This window comes from Mustela putorius, unplaced genomic scaffold (genome assembly GCF_011764305.1).
Source record: "Mustela putorius furo isolate JIRA1106 unplaced genomic scaffold, ASM1176430v1.1 tig00003846_pilon_pilon_pilon, whole genome shotgun sequence".
In the NCBI taxonomy this organism is placed as follows: domain Eukaryota; kingdom Metazoa; phylum Chordata; class Mammalia; order Carnivora; family Mustelidae; genus Mustela; species Mustela putorius.
This window is the reverse complement of record NW_025421999.1, coordinates 13,716,520-13,734,240: the sequence shown is the minus strand read 5'-3', so window position 1 is coordinate 13,734,240 and position 17,721 is coordinate 13,716,520. Positions and strand designations below refer to the sequence as shown.

Below are 17,721 nucleotides of genomic sequence, written 5' to 3'. Positions count from 1 at the left end.
TGAAATGCTTGTTAGTGGCTATGTGTAAGCTGTTAGGTATCGAACATCAGTATAAAAACACCAGCCTTCCAGACTGGGTCCTAATCCTGTGATGTTCACAGTTTTGAAGAAAAGATAACGACTTCAAAAATTACAACACAAGGGAATAATGCTGATAATAACAGTTAAAAATGTTTAGAGAAAGCAACTAATTCAATGCAGGGAGCTTGGGAATTGCATTAAAAGTCAGTGGCCCTTTGTGGATTAAGTTTAGATGGAGATTTGAGTTTAGAGTGTTTAGAAGTTAGGTTGTGATCAGATCTTAGAAAGCCTTACCTGCCAACTTGAGGAATGTTGACTTGGTTTTTTGTGACTAGATAATAGGGATCCACTGAAGACTTTTAAACTTCAGAATGGCAGAATGAGATCTGAGCTTTTGAAAGGTAACTCGTATAGCTCATATAAAATAAATTAGAAATGGGAAGCACCAGAAAGATGGGTTATTTCAGCACTGAGTTTACATATGGCAGCTGATGTCTTCTGAAAGTTTAGGAGTATGTGACTAGTGATATTGTCATTCAGTAATTTTTGATCATATGAAAACACAATGGAAAACTTTTAGACTGTTAAAATGTAGTTCTTGTAGTAGGAACCAGTAAACACAAAGGCAGTTAACACTGAGCAGTTAAAGGGACAGAGGAACAGAGTGTCTTAAGCAGACTTGGTGCTGAGGACAGAGTCCAGCTCAGGGCCAATATCACCACGCTGAGATTATGATCTGAGTCAAAACTAGAAGCTGGATGCTTAAAATGACTGCACCACCCAGGCACCCCATGGTGTGCCCCTTTAATCTGTTAATTCCATTTTCTTTATCCATTTGGGGAACATTTTTCTCTATCATAAGTTATTTTACTTTTCCATTTGATGAGTTTTCTTTTGGAGGAATGGTAATCCATAAACTGACTTATTATTTTCTGGGGTGTTTCTGCATGGTTGCCATGTTGTTTTCATCTTAAGTTTATAGGGGACCACCCTGTGCTATCACCTATCCCAGCACTTCCAGTGAGACCATGTTATTGTCTACCCCATAACAATTTTTTCAAGTTCATTGTGGGGTTTGGTGAACTGCCTTTCTTGGGGATAGAATGGTCACTTGGACTTAAAGGTTCCCTTCCCATTAGGAGTGAAGCATTTCACTTTTGATAGAGACTAGGATATTCAGGAGTGATTTTCCACTTCACTTGCCTTTCCCTAGCAGATATTTCCACTGACTTTCTCCAAAATGGAGTATTAGTGAGCTCTTTTTCAGAATTTTGTCCACTTTAGCCACTATCAATATGAGTTTACATAGCTGCCATAACAAATGTCCACAAACTAGGTGGCTTAAAACAAAAAAATATATATATTCTCTGGAGGCTCAAATCCACAATCAAAGTATTGGCAGATTTCCATGCCTCTTTTCTAGTTTTTGGAGGCTACCAGCAATCCTTGGCATTCCTCGTAGCTCGTAATGCATAACTCCAATGCTCATGGATTTTCCTGTGATTCTTCTCCTGCTCTTCAGTTCCAAGAACGCTTGTTGTTGGAATTTGGACTCAGTTAATCTAGGTTGATCACCTCTTGATATTCTTCATTGTAACCGCAAACATGCTTTTTCCAAATAAGGTAGCAGGTACACACACCCATTGGGGTGCCACATTTGAACCACTGCACTACCTGTATGGAGTGTTGTTTTCATGTCAGTTCCTGAAAGGTCTTTCTCATTTGGGAGCTGCCAGTTTTCAATAACTTGTGTGTGTGTGTGTAAAAACGAGTGTCTTTCCATTAGTTTGATTCTCTATACTTTTGTACAGTTTGAGGTACTCAACTTCAGCTCATTTCAATGGGATTTAATCTGTCATCTCACCCCAGCAGTACATTTGAAATCATGAATACCAGTGACACATGTACCTTTAGATTCTATTGGGTGATCTTCTAAAACAGTATGTTTTCAGCCCACTGTGAAGGTTAGAACATATGTTATACCATTTTTTCATTGTAATGAGATCATAGTAGTTTTCAAAACAATGACATGCTTTAACAGATTCAGAGTACTCACAATGTCACATCCTTACAAATTTCCCAATTAAATTAGCTCTATTTCCACTTGTTAGATTTGTATAAATTCTCTTTTCATTTTCAGAATTAGCCAAGAATGTAGAGAGTTTATTCAATGCAAACAGGCTAAGTTTCCTTCCATATGCCATGTAAGGAAAACAGAACCATGCAATCCATCCACAGCTCTCTGCTTATGCTTTTTCTTTCTGTTTTAATTTCTGTTGCAGATATAATGTATCAACACAAAAAACCCAGTGAAACATAGTCTAATGTTCTTGTTGGTCCAGATATGTGTATAACTTCAGGCACAGGCCCGAGGGCCCAAATTTATAGTTATTTAATTTATACTTGTTTGCCCAGAACTGTTTCCAAAGACATCTATGATAGCAAGGTAATCAGATCTAAAAGTGATGCCAATCCTTACACTCTTTTCCAGGGTAAACTTTCCCCAACAAATATCTTGAAAAACAACAAGTATATTGGTGGTGGTGAGTCTAGGGAACCAGTCAAAACTCCTTTCTTTCTCAATGAATCCTTCCTATCAGTAGATATCAGACAGGAATAATTCAGTCTTTCATAAAGAATCAAATATCATGAGGCTTCAAAAAGTAAGAGTCTGGGTTCTTAAACTCACCCTGCCCAGGAAACTATCTATGGAAGTGAAATTATTTCCTCCCTAGGGACTAGTTGTACATACCAACAGATTTTGGATTTGGAGAATTTATGGAACCATAAAATACTGCTAGCCTTGTTTTATTTTTTAATGAATGAATGAACAAATGAATGAATGACTTTACTGTTTTAATAGACTTTATTTTTAAAAAATTAAAAAATGTTATTTATTTGAGGGAGTGAGACAGAGAGAGCACAAGCAGGGGAGAGAGGCAGAGGAAGAAGGAGGCTCCCCACTGAGCACGGAAACAAACATGGGTGTTGATCCCAGGAATGGAATCATGACCTGACCTGAAGGCAGATGCTTAACCAACTGAGCCATCTAGGTGCCCCAACAGACTTTGTTTTTAAAATCAGTTTTAGGCTTACAGAAAAACTTAAAAAAAGGACACAGTTCAAATATATGCCTTCACCATTGCTTCCCCTTCATTAACGTCTTGCATTAATGTATTTTTGTTACAGTTCATGAATCAATATTGTTACATTATTGTCAACTTAAGTTCTTAGTTTACGTTAAGTTCACTCTTCGTGCTATAAAGTCCTATGTGTTTTGACAAATGTATGTCATGTATCTACCATTACAGTGTCATATAAAATATAGCTTCACTGCTCTAAAATTACTCTGTGCACCACTGATTCATTCCTACCTTCCTTTCTTCCCAGCCCCCAGCAACCACTGATGTTTTTACTTTGTCCATAGTTTTGCTATTTCTAGAATGTCATATAGCTGGAATCCTATGGCAAGTAGTCCTATATACTGAATTCTTTCACACAATACACATTTAAGACACCATCATGTCCTTTTGTGGCTTGACAGCTCATTTCTTTTTATCACTGGTTATATCCCACTGAATGGATGTGCCACATTCTGTTTATTCATTCACCTGTTGAAGAATGATGTGGTTGCCTCCATTTGGGGCAATTATGAATAAATAACACCTTTATAAACATTAGCATGGCATTTTTACTGTGAATGTTAGTCTTGAACTCATTTGGATAAATCCCCAGAATCATGGTTACATGATATGACTATGTTTAACTCTGTAAGAAACTGCCAAACTGTCTTTCAAAATGGCTGTACCATTTTGCATTCCCATTGGCAATGAACAAGAACACTTGTTGCTCTGCATGCCTGTCAGCATTTGATGTATGATTGTTTTTAGTCATTTTAGTTATGACAGATTTTAGTCCATTCATCAGATGTTTAGTGCTACCTCAATTTCAATTTACAATTCCCTAATGATATATGACACTGAGCATCTTTTCATATCTTTCATATATTTATTTCCAATGTGTTTATCTTCTTTGCTGAGGTGTCCATTCATTGTTAAAATTACGTTGTTTTCTTTTGTTGTTGTTGAGTTTAAACTTTTTTTTTGGGGGGGGTGGGGATATTTTGAGTACAAATCCTTTATCAGATATGTGTTTTGAAAATGTTTTCTCCCAGTCTGTGGCTTGTTTTTTCATGTTCTTAACAGTGTCTTTCTCAGAGCTAGCGTTTCTGGTTTTGTTTTGGTTTGGTTTTAAGATTTATTTATTTATTCATTTATTTGAGAGAGCGAATGAGCTGGAGGGCAGTGTGGGGAAGGAGAGGAAGAGAGAGAATCTCACGCAGACTGCCTACTTAGAACAAAGTTGGACACAGGGCTCAATCACAGGACCCTGAGATCATGACCGGAGTTGAAACCAAGAATCAGACCTTAACTGACTAAGTCACCCAGACACCCCCTCTCAGAGCACTTTTAATTTTAATGTAGTCCAATCTTTTTTTTTATTTCATGTATGGCACTATTGAGTGTCACATCTAAAAGATTATCACCAAATTCAGTGTTACCTAGGTTTTATTCCTATTTTACTTTCTAGGAGTTTTTATAGTTTTGCATTTCACATTTAGATCCATGCTCCATTTTGAGTCAATTTTTGTGAAAGCTATAAGGTCTTTTGTATATTGATGTTCAGGTGTTCCAGCACTATTTGTTGAAAAGACTATCCTTTCTCCAATTGAATTGGCTTTGATCTTCTGTCAGAGATCAGTTCGCTGTATTGATGTCGGTCTCTTTTGGGCTGTCTATTCTGTTCTATTGATTTGTCAGTTATTTCCCCAATATTACACTGCTTTGATTACTCTAGCTTTACTCAAAACTCTAGTTTTGAGTTTGGGCAATGCCGGCACTCTTTGTTTTCTTTTTCAATATTTTGTTGGCTTTTTTGAGTCTTTCGACATTCCTTGTGAATTTAGAATCAGGTTGTTGATATCTACAGAATGACTTCCTGTATTTTGATTGACACTGCTTTGATCAAGTTTGAAGAAGTGACATCTTTACAATATTAAGGCTTCCTATGTATGAACATGAAATATCTCTCCATTTATTTGGTTCTTCTTGACTTCTTTCCCTAAGGTTTTATAGTTTTACTCATATAGATATTGTCCTTTTTAAAATAGATTTATCTATGATTATTTCATTTTTTGAAGCTTATATGAGTGGTATAATTTAAAATACAATTCTTCACTGCTGGAATAAAAAAAAGAAACTGTCTTTTGTCTTTTTGTGACCTGAAACCTTGCTATAACTGCTTATTAGTTCCAGGTTACTTTAGATTTCCTATGAAGACAGTCATGTCACCAGGAAAGAAAAACCATTTAAATTCTTCTGAATATATTTTGTTTTCTTTTCTTGTTTTGTTGGATTAGCTAGGACTTCCTGACAATATTGAATAGGAGTGATAAGAGGGTATATTGTTAACTTGTTCTTAATCTCAAGGGAAAGTATTGCTTTGTCACCATTAAATATGTTAACAGTAGGATTTTTATAAATAAATTTTATCAGTGTGTTAAATTATTCCCTATTCATAGTTTGCTGGGAGTGTTTCTAATGAATCACTGTTGGATTTTATCAAATACTTTTTCTGCGATTACTGTAATCATATGATTTATTTTTTTGCCTGTTGACATTATAAATTACATTAACTGATTTTCAATGGTTGACCCAACCTTGCATACTTGAAATAATTGTATTTAGTCATGATTTATAATTTTTAAAAAATACACTATTGGATTTCATTTGCTAATACTCTGTTAAGATTTTTTTCCCCACCTATGTTCATGGAAATATTCACTTGGAGGTTTTCTGTCTTATGTGCCACGGTCAGATTTTGGTACTGGGGTCAGACTGGTTTCACAGAATGAGTTGGTATGTATTCCCTCTGTTTTTGAATGAGTTTTTAGAGAACTGATATGCTTTCCTGCTTAAATGTTTGGTAGAATTCACAAGTGAAACCACCTGGACCTGTATTTTGTATTTTGAAGAGTCATTAATTTTTTATTCAATTTCTTTAATAAATGTAGTCCTATCTCGATCATGTAAATCTTCTTATGTGAGTTTTGATCATTTCAGTCTTTTAAGGAATTGCTGCATTCATCTAAACTATCAACTGTGTGTCCACAGAGTTGTTCATAATTGTATTAGTCAACATTCTCCAGAGAAACAGAACATTCAATAGGAATCTATCTATCTATCTATCTATCTATCTATAGAGAGAGAGAGGAAAAAAACAGGGAAAGAGAGGGAGTGAGAAGTGGGGGTATTTTAAGGAATCGGCTCATTTGATTGTGGGTGTTGGCAAGTTCAAAATCTGTAGGATAGGCCAGTAGGTTGGAACAGCAAGGAGGCTAATGTTGCAATCTTAAATCTGAAGGCAGAATTCCTTCTTCCTTGGGAGAATTTGGTCTTTTCTCTTACAGCTTTCAAGTGATTGAATGATGTCTTGGTCTGCTCAAGTTGCTATAACAAAATATCACAGACTGGGTGGCTTAAACAAGTGATTGAATGATGTCTTAGTCTGCTCAAGTTGCTATAACAAAATATCACAGACTGGGTGGCTTAAACAACAGATGTTTATTTCTCACAGTTCCATAGGCTGGGGAGTCCAAAATCAAGGTGCCTGAATGATGTCAGTCAATTTGGTTCCTGGTGAAAACCCTCCTCCTGGCTTGCAGGGAGGCATCTTCTCATCATGTTCTCATATGATGGAGAGAGAAAGTTCTGGTGTCTCTTCTGCTTCAAGGGCACTAATTCTATGATGGGAGTTCCACCCTCATGATCCCCTCTAAAGCTAATTATCTTCCAAAGTCCCATCTTCTAAGACCATCACATTTGAGGTTAAGGACTTAAATATATAAATTTTTGTAGAACATAGACATTCAGTCCATACAAATGAGGATCACCTGTATCATGAGGGGTAACCTGTTTTCCTCATAGTCTATTGATTTAAATGTTAACATCTAAAAAAATACCTTCACAGCAACATCTACACTGCTGTTTGACCAAATAACCAGGTACCATAGCCTAGCCACGCTGACACATAAAATTAAACATCACAATAATATTCCTTTATTATCCTTCTAATATGCATGGGATTAGTAGTGATGACCTCTCTTTTATTTCTAATATTAGTAATTTGCATCTTTCTTATTTTCTTGGTTAGCCTGGATAGAGAAAAGTTTACCAATTTTATTGATCTTTTTAAAGAACCAGATTTTGGTTTCACTGATTTTTTTTCTATTAATATCTTGCTTTCAATTGCTTTTCTAATTTTCATTATTTCTTTTCTTCTGATTAATTTCATTTTAATTTGTTCTCTCTCTTCCATTTTTCTAATGTGGGAGCTTAAATGATTGATTTACATTTTTCCTCTTTTCTAATATATGCACTTAATGCATATATTTAGCTCTGCCTTCACTGTGTCCCACAAATTTTGTTAACATTTAGTTTATTACTTTTAAATTTTCCCAAGGCTTTTTTTTTAAATCTGTATTTATCTAAAATGTTGTTTAAACTGCAGATATTCCATCTATTGTTCTAGTATTGATTTCCAGTTTAATTATGTTATCATTTGGGAGTATATTTCACATGATTTCTATTTGCTAAAAGTTTGTGAAAATGTGCTTTATGACCCAGAATATGTTTAGAACATGGTGATTACTCTATGCGAGCTTGCAAAAAATGTGTATTGTGCTGTTGTTGGATGATGTATTTTATAAATGTCAATTAGGTCCAGTTTTTAGAGTGCTTTTCAGTTGAACTATATACTTACTGATTTTCTCTCTGCTGAATCTGTCAATTACTGACAGAAGAGTGTTGAAGTCTACAACTTTAATAGTGGTTTTATCTATTTCTTGCAGTTTACCAGTTTTTGCTTCACAAATTTTGATGCTATGGTTAGGCATACACATTAAAGTTTGTTGCCTTCCTAAAGAATTTACCCCTTTATTATTATTTAATGCCCTTACTTTACTTACTACTTATCTCTGATAGTCTTCCTTACTGTGTGCTTTGCTTAAAATAAATATAGCTTCTCCAGCTTTCTTTGGATTAGTGCTAATATAGCATACCATCCTTCATCTTTTTTACTTTTAATCTACATGTATCTTTATACTTAAAGTGGGTTTCTTGTGGATAACATATATTTGGGCCTTTTTTTCCTTTTTTTAAAAAATCCACTCAGCAAATCTGTCTTTTAAGTAGTGTATTTTTATTTCATTTTTATAACTAAAATAAAGTCATTGCTAGGACAAAAAGACTCACTTCTTGAAAGGTAGCTTCCCTTGTTAAATTGCAACTGACTCAGTCATACTGCTAAATTATACACACAGGAAATTTGTTTTATCTTCTAGCATAACTTGATAAAAGAAGAACTAATTTAAGACTAATTTTAGCCAATTTAAAACATCTTTCCTCTGTTAATTGGAGTTAAACATATTTAGACATATTTATAAAGTAATGTTTGGCAGGAAGTTGATCATTTATTTGTCAACAAAGCAATGAAATGCAAGATCGAAGTTGATAGGTCCTAGGTCAGAGAGATTTTAAAGCGTTAAAGAGCCTTTGGAAAGGAGAGAGAGTGTATCAGATTTGAATTTTGGAAAGATAACTCCAATGCCAGCAAAGAGGACAGATGCACACAGGGAGATCAACCAGGAACTCCTTGGAGGCTATGGAAGTGGTCTTGTGATGTCAATAACTGCCTGACCTGAAATGATTAGTGGAAGTCAACAGAATGAATGACTTGCACAGGTGTTGAGAAGGTGTACTAATCTGTAGAATTGCTGATGGATGAGCTGAAGGAGTAGGGGTGCCAAGGATGATCCCAGGCTTTCAGCATTGTTACCTAAGATAGAAAATGTAGAAGCAGGAAGCAGTGAAAAGTGCTAATTAGTTCTCCATTATGCATGATGTGTCAGTGCAATTCATCAGGGTAAAGATTTCTAATTGATATTTAAATTATATGGTGCTTAAGTTTATGAAAGGGGTGTAAACCAGAGGACCATCAATGCAAAGACAAACCTTGAATCCCTTAAGGCCCCTCAAATAGAGATGAAGGCAGAATTGAGGACATTGAAAATTGCAAAAGCCAAGTATAACCCATTCACTGGATTTCATAATTTAATAACTTACAATAAAGTAAGCCCTTTGTGTGCCTCTAACTAGACTGAGTCATTCGTAGAAAGTATATGGCCATTCCCAGCAGTCTTTATATTTTTAACCAGCCTTTGTTCTGGTGACTAAGAGTTATGTAATTCAACCATATACGTTATGTAATTCAACCATATAAGTCATGTTGACAAAATAGTTTTTTATGGAAAAAAACAATATTATATAATATCCCAAACTAGTTCATATTGAATATCAGAATGGCACTTGACATTTGATTCTAACAAATGTCCATAGAAACAGATGTTCAAAAGAAGAGACTTTTAGCCTATTTGAAACAAGTTCTGGCTTCTCATGAACTTGTGGCATTAATTTTAAATTCATCCATTATTTATCATATATTATTACAATTCATAGTTACTGATGAAAAACTACTATGTATATGCAAAGTATTCTGTTGAACATTCTGCGGGACACAAAGATAAATCCAGCATAAACTGTCCTTAAGATACTTATAAGCTAGTATGAAGAAATAAGACACAAACTTAGGTAAGTATACAGGGTCACAGAGAATCACAGACAATTGAGAATCATGGACAATTTAAAAATGAAATTAAACAATCCCATTTACATTAGCATCAAAGGCACATAAAATACTTAGGAATACATTTAACCAAAAAGTTCGAAGTTTATAGTCTGAAAAATACAAAATATTTGTTAGAAGAAATTAAAGGAGATCTACATAAATGGCAAAGCATCCCATGTTTAGGTGTTGGTGGATCAGAAGCATTGTTATGCATTGCTGAAAAGATAATACTCCTCACATTTATCTACAGGTACAAGGAATTCCCTATCAGAGTCTCAGCTGACTTCTTCCTAAAAATGAAAGCTGATTCATATGAAATTGCAAGGGACCTGAAAGAGCCAAAACAATACCAGAGCTTTACCCTGTTTTTTCTCATACTAATGAGCACGTTTCCTGGGGTCTGATTTCCAGGTTTGCCCCTTGCCAGCTATGTTGTCCAGATCTTGGTGTCCTCATTACATAGAGGTGTTGTAGGAATTATATAAGTTAATACATGGAAAGTGCTCATGGAAGCACTGGCACATTGTACACCTTGATTTTGTCTTAGTTATTATTATTATTATCATAACCTCACAGGAGTACTGTGAAGCTCAAAAAAGATAATGTATATGAAACTTTTTTGTAAGGTACTGCTTATCGTTTTGTACTGTAGTGACACATACATCCGTCATCCTTATAGGGTATAGAAGAACACGGACTATTAATTTTTTATAGCCTAATAATAATAATAAATGCTCAGAGATTCATATTTTAGCTTTCTGTAACTTTTATGATCAAATCACTACAGACTTTCAGTTATGCTGAGAATAAAGTCCAAATATCATTGCATCAACACCACTCTCAATCTTGCTATAAAGTATAGATCCACTTATGTCTTCTGCTCTATCACTGGTCTTGAAAGTGGAGTCACAATGGATCATCCACTGCAGTGTGGGAGGAAAAATTTTAGAAATTCTGTCTACATGTAGTTTTGATGACATCCTTTGCAAATTTTCTCCAGTTTTATGTGTATCTTTATTAATGCTTGCAAAAATACTATTAAAGCTCTAATATGTAAATAGATGCTAAATGTCTATGGGAACGGCAAGCTCAAAAAATTTTTACTGGATATCAGTCCACTCTCCCACAACATGGTCTTTCTCCTAGTGCCAAGCAGATCCATTCAACTCCTCCTAGAACACAGCTTCTATCTTTTTATTCCCAAATCTAGCTCACAGCCAGTCTGTTGGTTTTGAATGGCCGTGAGGCAGCCACCCCTCTTCAAGCTACAGCTTGCATCCTTCACACCAAGACTTAGCCATCACCGAAGGAAAGCTTCTTTGAAGAAGGGTCTATACCTCGTCCATCATGGTACCTACCCAGAAGCCCCCACCACTTCACCACATGAAAGGTTTTCCAAAATAACAGGTTCCAAATAGATGTTTGCCCCATGCATATGCTAACACCAATATTGTTATCAAGAGGCAAGAGAGCGTGCTGTTTAACAGCAAAGGTTCTTATCCGGGTTCTGCCCCTCACAAACTGGCCGGCCACAAGACTCAGCTTCTTCCTCTGTGAAATTAAAGTAATAAAAGTACCTCTTTTCCAGGTATATTGTGAAAGTGTATTTGGCTAGCACCTGGAATAAAACAAGTGCTTCATAAATATTAGTATTATTATGCTATTCCCGAGACTCAAACACTATAATGTCTGCAAAGCATCTAGGACACAAGTTAGTAAGGGGACTGAATTTCCTCTACCAGTCATGTTGATACAAGTAGTTCTTGGTGACTTCTTTCTCCTTCCTCCTATTTTATCACCTCATATTTACAGATGACTTTCTTGCGATTATCATGGCACTATTCACTTGAATTGATTAGTTCATATACTCTTCCTCATATAGTCTTCCACATCTAATGAATTAATCTCTTAAGAAGAGTTGCCATGTTTTACTTTGGCTTTTGTTGTCGTTGTTCAAGATTTATTTATTTATTTTGCAGAGAGAGAAAGTGGGGAAGGGGGGAAGAGGCAGAGGGACAGGGAGAGACAGTTAAGCAGACTCTGCCCTGAGTGCTGAGCTGACAAGGGGCTTGATCCCATCACCCTGAGCTCTTGCCCTGAGTCGAAACCAAGAGTTGGCCACTTAACCAATGGCGCCACCCAGGCACCACCAGGTACTGTTTTAAAAGGATCGTTGCTGCCGTTGTTTTTTTGCTGCTGTGCCTTTTAATCAGATAAACTCCTTTATATTTCCAGAAGAAATGTGCTATGAATATGGTAGACAAAACTCTCCTTTTGGATTGTCAACAGCATTTTTCTTTGCAGTTTTACACACAGAGTTATTTACAAGTGTTGTAGGACTAACACCAGTTGATTCCTTGCCTAGATAATAAAATTAAATGAAAGCATTATCTTGATTTAAAAATTAACTTAGTACTTTAATTAATGCAGAAAATGTCAAGTGTCAAAACTTCATGAAATGCAAAGTGGGGTAACTGCCATTTAGAGTACATTTTTTTCCTTGTCAACGGGTAAAATCAAGGACCTCTGTGGTCTCTGTTCAATATTATCTTGAGTTCCCCATATCCTTTCAAGAGGTAGAACAATGAATTTCCCAAAATGTCATGCCACTTCGGTGTAAGTATGTAGTGAAGATGATAGTGGGATGGCAGGAGGGAGAAATTAGACCATTTATCCCATCTTAAGAACATTTGAGAGGGTTTTCTTTTGCATTTGGGGCTTTAAGAACTGATTATCTTTTAAATCAACACATCCCATGATGTTGATCAGCTCTTAAATTGTAAAAAAAAAAATATTTTTGTAAGTGCTATAATTGTGTAGAAAATCCCAAAGGATCAACAACAACAACACCTCCTGGAACTAATAAGCAATTACAGAAAGGTTTCAAGATATAAGGTTAATACACAAAAGCCAATTGCTTTCCTATATATCTGCAATGAACAACTGGAATTTGAAATTGAAAACAAGACACTATTTATAATAGCACCCTGGTTTAGATTTAAGAAAATCTTAAACAGGATCTATATGAGGAAAAATATAAACCAAAGAAAGGAATCAAAGAGAGATCTAAATAAATGGAAAGCTATCTCACTAGAAGAAGACTTAGTATTGTTAAGATGTCAGCTTAGATGTGAATTCAGAGACCTCATTGATCAAGATATACAGGTAGTAATAAAGTATATGAAAAGATACTCAACAGGTGCTTGGGTGGCTCAACTGTTTAAGCGACTGCCTTTGGCTCAGGTAATGATCCTGGAGTCTTGGAATTGAGTCCCGCTTGGGTTCCCAGCTCCACAGAGAGTCTGCTTTTCCCTATGACCTTCTCCCCTCTCATGCTTTCTCTTACTCTCTCTCTCTCTCAAACGGATAAATAAAATCTTTAAAAAATAATGATAAAAAATAATAAAAAAATACTCAGCATCTTATGATACTAGGGAATTGTTGATGAAAACAATGATATGCCATAACACACATTTTTGAATGGCTAAAATTCAAAACACAGACAACACCAAATACTGGTGAGGATATGAGGCATCAGGAGCTCTCATCCATTGCTGATGAAAATGCAAAATGGTACTGTCATTTTGGAGGACACTTTGACAGTATTATGTAAAATTACACATAGTCTTACCATGTGATCCAGTAGTCACTCTCCTAGATATTTATGCAAATGAGTTGAAAAAATATGTCCATACAGAATCCTACACATGAATGCTTATAGTTTTATTCATAATTGCCAAAAGTAGGAAGCAACCAAGACATGTCCTTCAATCAGTGAATGGGAAAACAAACTAGTATATCCAGTTAATGGAATTTTATTCAACAATTAAAGAAGTGAACTATTAAGCCACAAAAAGTCATGGAGGAACCTTAAATATACATAGCCAAGAGAAATAATCCAGTCTAAAAAAAAAGCTATATACTGCATGATTCCAAGCATATGACATTCTAGAAAAGCAAAATGATAAGAGACCATAAACAGATTGGTGGTTGCCATGCATTCAAAAGGGAGGGAAAGGAAAGGGTGAGTAAGCAGAGCACAAAGGAATTTTAAGGGCAGTGAAACTATTCGGTATGATACTGTTATGGTGGACACATGACACTACAGTTGTTAAAACCCATAGAAAGTACAACACAAAAGCAGAGCCCTAATGATAGCTATGGACCTCAATTATAATAATGTATCAATATTGGTTCATCTGTTTAACAAATAAAAGTACCACACAAATGCAAGATGTTGATAATAGGAGAAATTGTAAGGAGGAAGAGTGTTATGGTAATTCTCTACTTTCTGCTTAACATTTCTGCAAACTTAAAACTAAAATATAAACTATACTGTAAGGAGAATCACACCATAAACTAAAAAATTAACTTACAGCAAATTACATATAAATGTGTGTGTAAAAATACCTATATAATACCTATGTTTGTACACACATTCAGATAAAATAACTATACGTCTCTTTTTCATGATTGTGGTTTAATGTTGTACTCTTGTTATTTTCCCTGCTCTATTAAAGTGCTTCTACGGGGACTGCCATCACGAAGTGAGGCAATGCAGATAGTTATGCTAAATTATGCTTACAAGAAATGTGGTGGTGGTGTGAACTGAGCTGAAATGCATAGCTGAAGGCCTATTAAAGAGTTATTTTAAAAGGATATAATGATGTCAACTATAAAAATAGGTAGTGTCCCATTAAATTTTGCTCTTTAGTTATTTCAGTTTCTTTAAGAAATACAGATGGATCCTTGAATATGAAACTGTTACCGTGTGAGGGAAACAAACAAGCACATACCAAGTCGTTGATGCTGATCATTAGGACGTGCTGATACTCTCTGCCCTCTTTACCTTCAATGTCACAATCGGATGATGCTACTGGCAACAGAACGAGGATCAGGGGAGGAATTCCAAAGATATACCTAAAAGAAACTAAATTGAACAGTGAGTAAGAATGAGCTAAATGTTGTACGTCAGATTATATACTGATTGTGTTGTTTTGATTGGCCTGACCATTTATTTCTAATAATTTTTTGAAATGCATCATGGCTTTTGGATAGTGTGGGAAGAACCCTAAAATTCAGTATTCTGTAACAACCAAAGTAGGACGGCATTTTAGAGTTTAGATTTCTTTCACTTTTTTATTTAAAAATTACTCTTTGGAAAAGCGATGAACAGGTGTGATGAAAGCAGACTCTCTGTCCCTGAAAAACACTCTCAGGTATAAATCAATTTATTCAATTTTGATTTATATTGAACACTTCTACAAGAAAAAGCATCTCCAAGTAAACAGGTAAACTACAGGTAAACAAATTACACATTTTTTAAATTTTATGATTTGTGGCATGTGTATTTATGTAAGCCTTGATGATTATCCAAGTATCCAGCCTCTTCCTGAAAGCCATGCTGCACGTTTATTTCCATGGTACTGTGATTATATTCTTTCTTTTTAATGATGGACCTTAAAGGATTTACCCTTCCCAGAACTGTGACAAAGCTGACATTGACATTTTGATGCTCTATATTTTCAGTATATTCTTTGTTTCTAAGTGCCCAGAGGCCCATATTTTCTACAAACACAGCTCTGTCTAGCTTCTTGACAAATTAGAAAAACCCATTAAATAAATTCACACCCTGGTAACTAATGATTTATATCTGTTTTTGATGAGACTTCCTACTTTAGAGGCAATTGTCTAATCAAAAAGAATGAAATTATAAATGGTATCATTTCGGGCAGTAATAATGCACTGATGGAAAGCCAATTATTCCCAGAGACCTTAAAATGTGGCTATATAGAAATGTATTTCTTCATAAGTCTGCCAAAATGTCTTGTTTGTATCTTTCTGCAAACTCTTGAGTTACGTTGACAATATCTCCTTTTAATTTCCCAAATGAAGTTTAGCTATACTTGATGAATGCAAGACATTTCACATGTGTGTCTTTTCTGATTAGGACTACAAACAATACTCCTTGGAACCCAAAGAACTAATATTGTGACATATGTTAAATGCATCATAAAGTTCCCAATAACATTATCCTCTATTGCATCATGTGTCATATAAAAATCAGTAGCACTCCCCAATAAATGATGAGCTATTTGTGACCCATATTTTTATAAATAGAGAAAGTAGGCTACATAGCAGGTATGAGAACAAACACAAATCCTACATCGTATCTTCATGTATCACAGACAACTGACAAGGTAAGAGAAACAAAATGAGACACAGAATTGATTCATAGCTCTGCCACTAAGAGCCTATACATGTGCCAGCAAAATTCACTGAGGAGATTAATAATGGTCATGATGATGATAGTTATGTTTGGGTACCTATCATGGGCCAAGCACTTTGTTACCTTATACCTATCTGTAAAGATCAGAAGAGTCGTACAATTTAATCTTTTTGTAAAAACCAGACAGTAGGTGCCAAGTCTGAATTCTAACCTGAGTTTACTGTCTCACCAAGATTTTATCAGAAATGGCCATAGTTTTCTGATAACGTGTAATTACATTAGTCCTCTGAATGAAACCACTTCTATGAAATACTACAGAGCTCCACCTCTCTCTTGTACTATTGCTCCTTTGCCCTGAAGATTCTCAGACGATAGTCAATTGCTGTTTCTTTACAAGATGCTGACACTTTAATTGGATCTGTACAGACTGCATAGATCCAAACTTCATTTTTCTGTCTTCTTACAGGTGTCCAAAAAGGTATACTTTGCAAAGAGTAGGTGATAAGTTATATAGCATGTAACTTGAAATGAGTTTTAAGGGGAATATAATAAAATAATTAAATACTGGAGTGAAAAAAGAGACCTTTTTATTATTCTACATAAATGTTATTTTAAAGGTCCATCTTTAATGTTTTGACAAAGGAGTTTGTTTTACTTTCTATGAGCACTAGCTGTTGTGTCCTCTTCACCCCAACTTTCAGTAATTAGTGCTCCCCAAGTTCACACTGATCCATTTATTCATTGAATGGCATTTACCAGTGCGTTTAATGATGGCTTGGTTAGAAAACTTAGCCTTTTTTATGTATTTCAACTAGTTTCTCAATCCCGAAGCATAATTTGCCTTGAGGTACCTGAATGGCTCAGTTGGTTAAGCATCTGACTATTGATTTCTGCTCAGGTCATGATCTCAAGGTCAAGAGATTGAGTCAGGCTGTGAGCATGGAGCCTGCTTAAGATTCTTTCTCTCTCTCCCTCTGCCCCTGCCCCCTCCTGCACATGCATTCTCTAAATAAATAAATAAATACATAAGATCTTCTTGAAAAAACCTAATTTGCTTTGTCTATAAAGTCAAAGCCATTTTTGTCATTGTTGTTAAATAGGTTAGCTTCAGATGGACTAGGCCAAAACAAAACACAGAGGGTTGGAGTATGGAGACTTGGGGTTTTCATCTTGGTATGCCAAGAAGCTGTATTACAACGAGTTGTGTGACTAAGTGAATGACAGTGTCTTTTAAGTTTCATTTAACTGATCTGTAAAGTGAAAACTTTAGACTAAATGATCTAAGGTCCCTTTCAACTTTGAAGCACCTTAAGTCTAAGAATCTTCCTGGCCATCCCAATAGAGTATTTCTTTAGACTTGAAATCGCCTCAGGGACAATACTGCAAACACACCCAGGGCTTCGGATCCACATCTCACTGGGTCTGAGATGTGGATCTGAAGTTTCCACCTCTCAGATGAACAACTGCACTTTGGTCTGCAATTGAATGAAGACTTTTCTCCACACCACCCAAAGAATAAACATATTCATACTGCCTAGTTCGAGCATGCTTTTGACATTGTTGTCACGATAGGAAAAAACTCTGCACTTATTCTGTTTTATTTCAGACTATGCATAGACATTCACCCCTTTCGTGACCCTGAACTTTTCTTTAGGTCACAGAGAAGATAAACCATAAGGAATAATGCAAGGCGAGCTTGGGCCTGTGGAATTCTGTCTTTAGATTTC

At 35.5% G+C, this 17,721-nt stretch overlaps 1 protein-coding gene across 1 annotated transcript in view; it reads right to left on the bottom strand.

Annotated features, from left to right (window-relative positions):
• IL7 (interleukin 7) overlaps nt 1-17,721 on the bottom strand; it is a 45,411-nt gene that overhangs the window by 23,969 nt on the left and 3,721 nt on the right. The window contains exon 2 of the mRNA XM_004762312.3: nt 14,562-14,695. Coding sequence (XP_004762369.1) covers nt 14,562-14,695 — 134 coding nt within the window. The remainder of the gene's footprint in view (nt 1-14,561; nt 14,696-17,721) is intronic.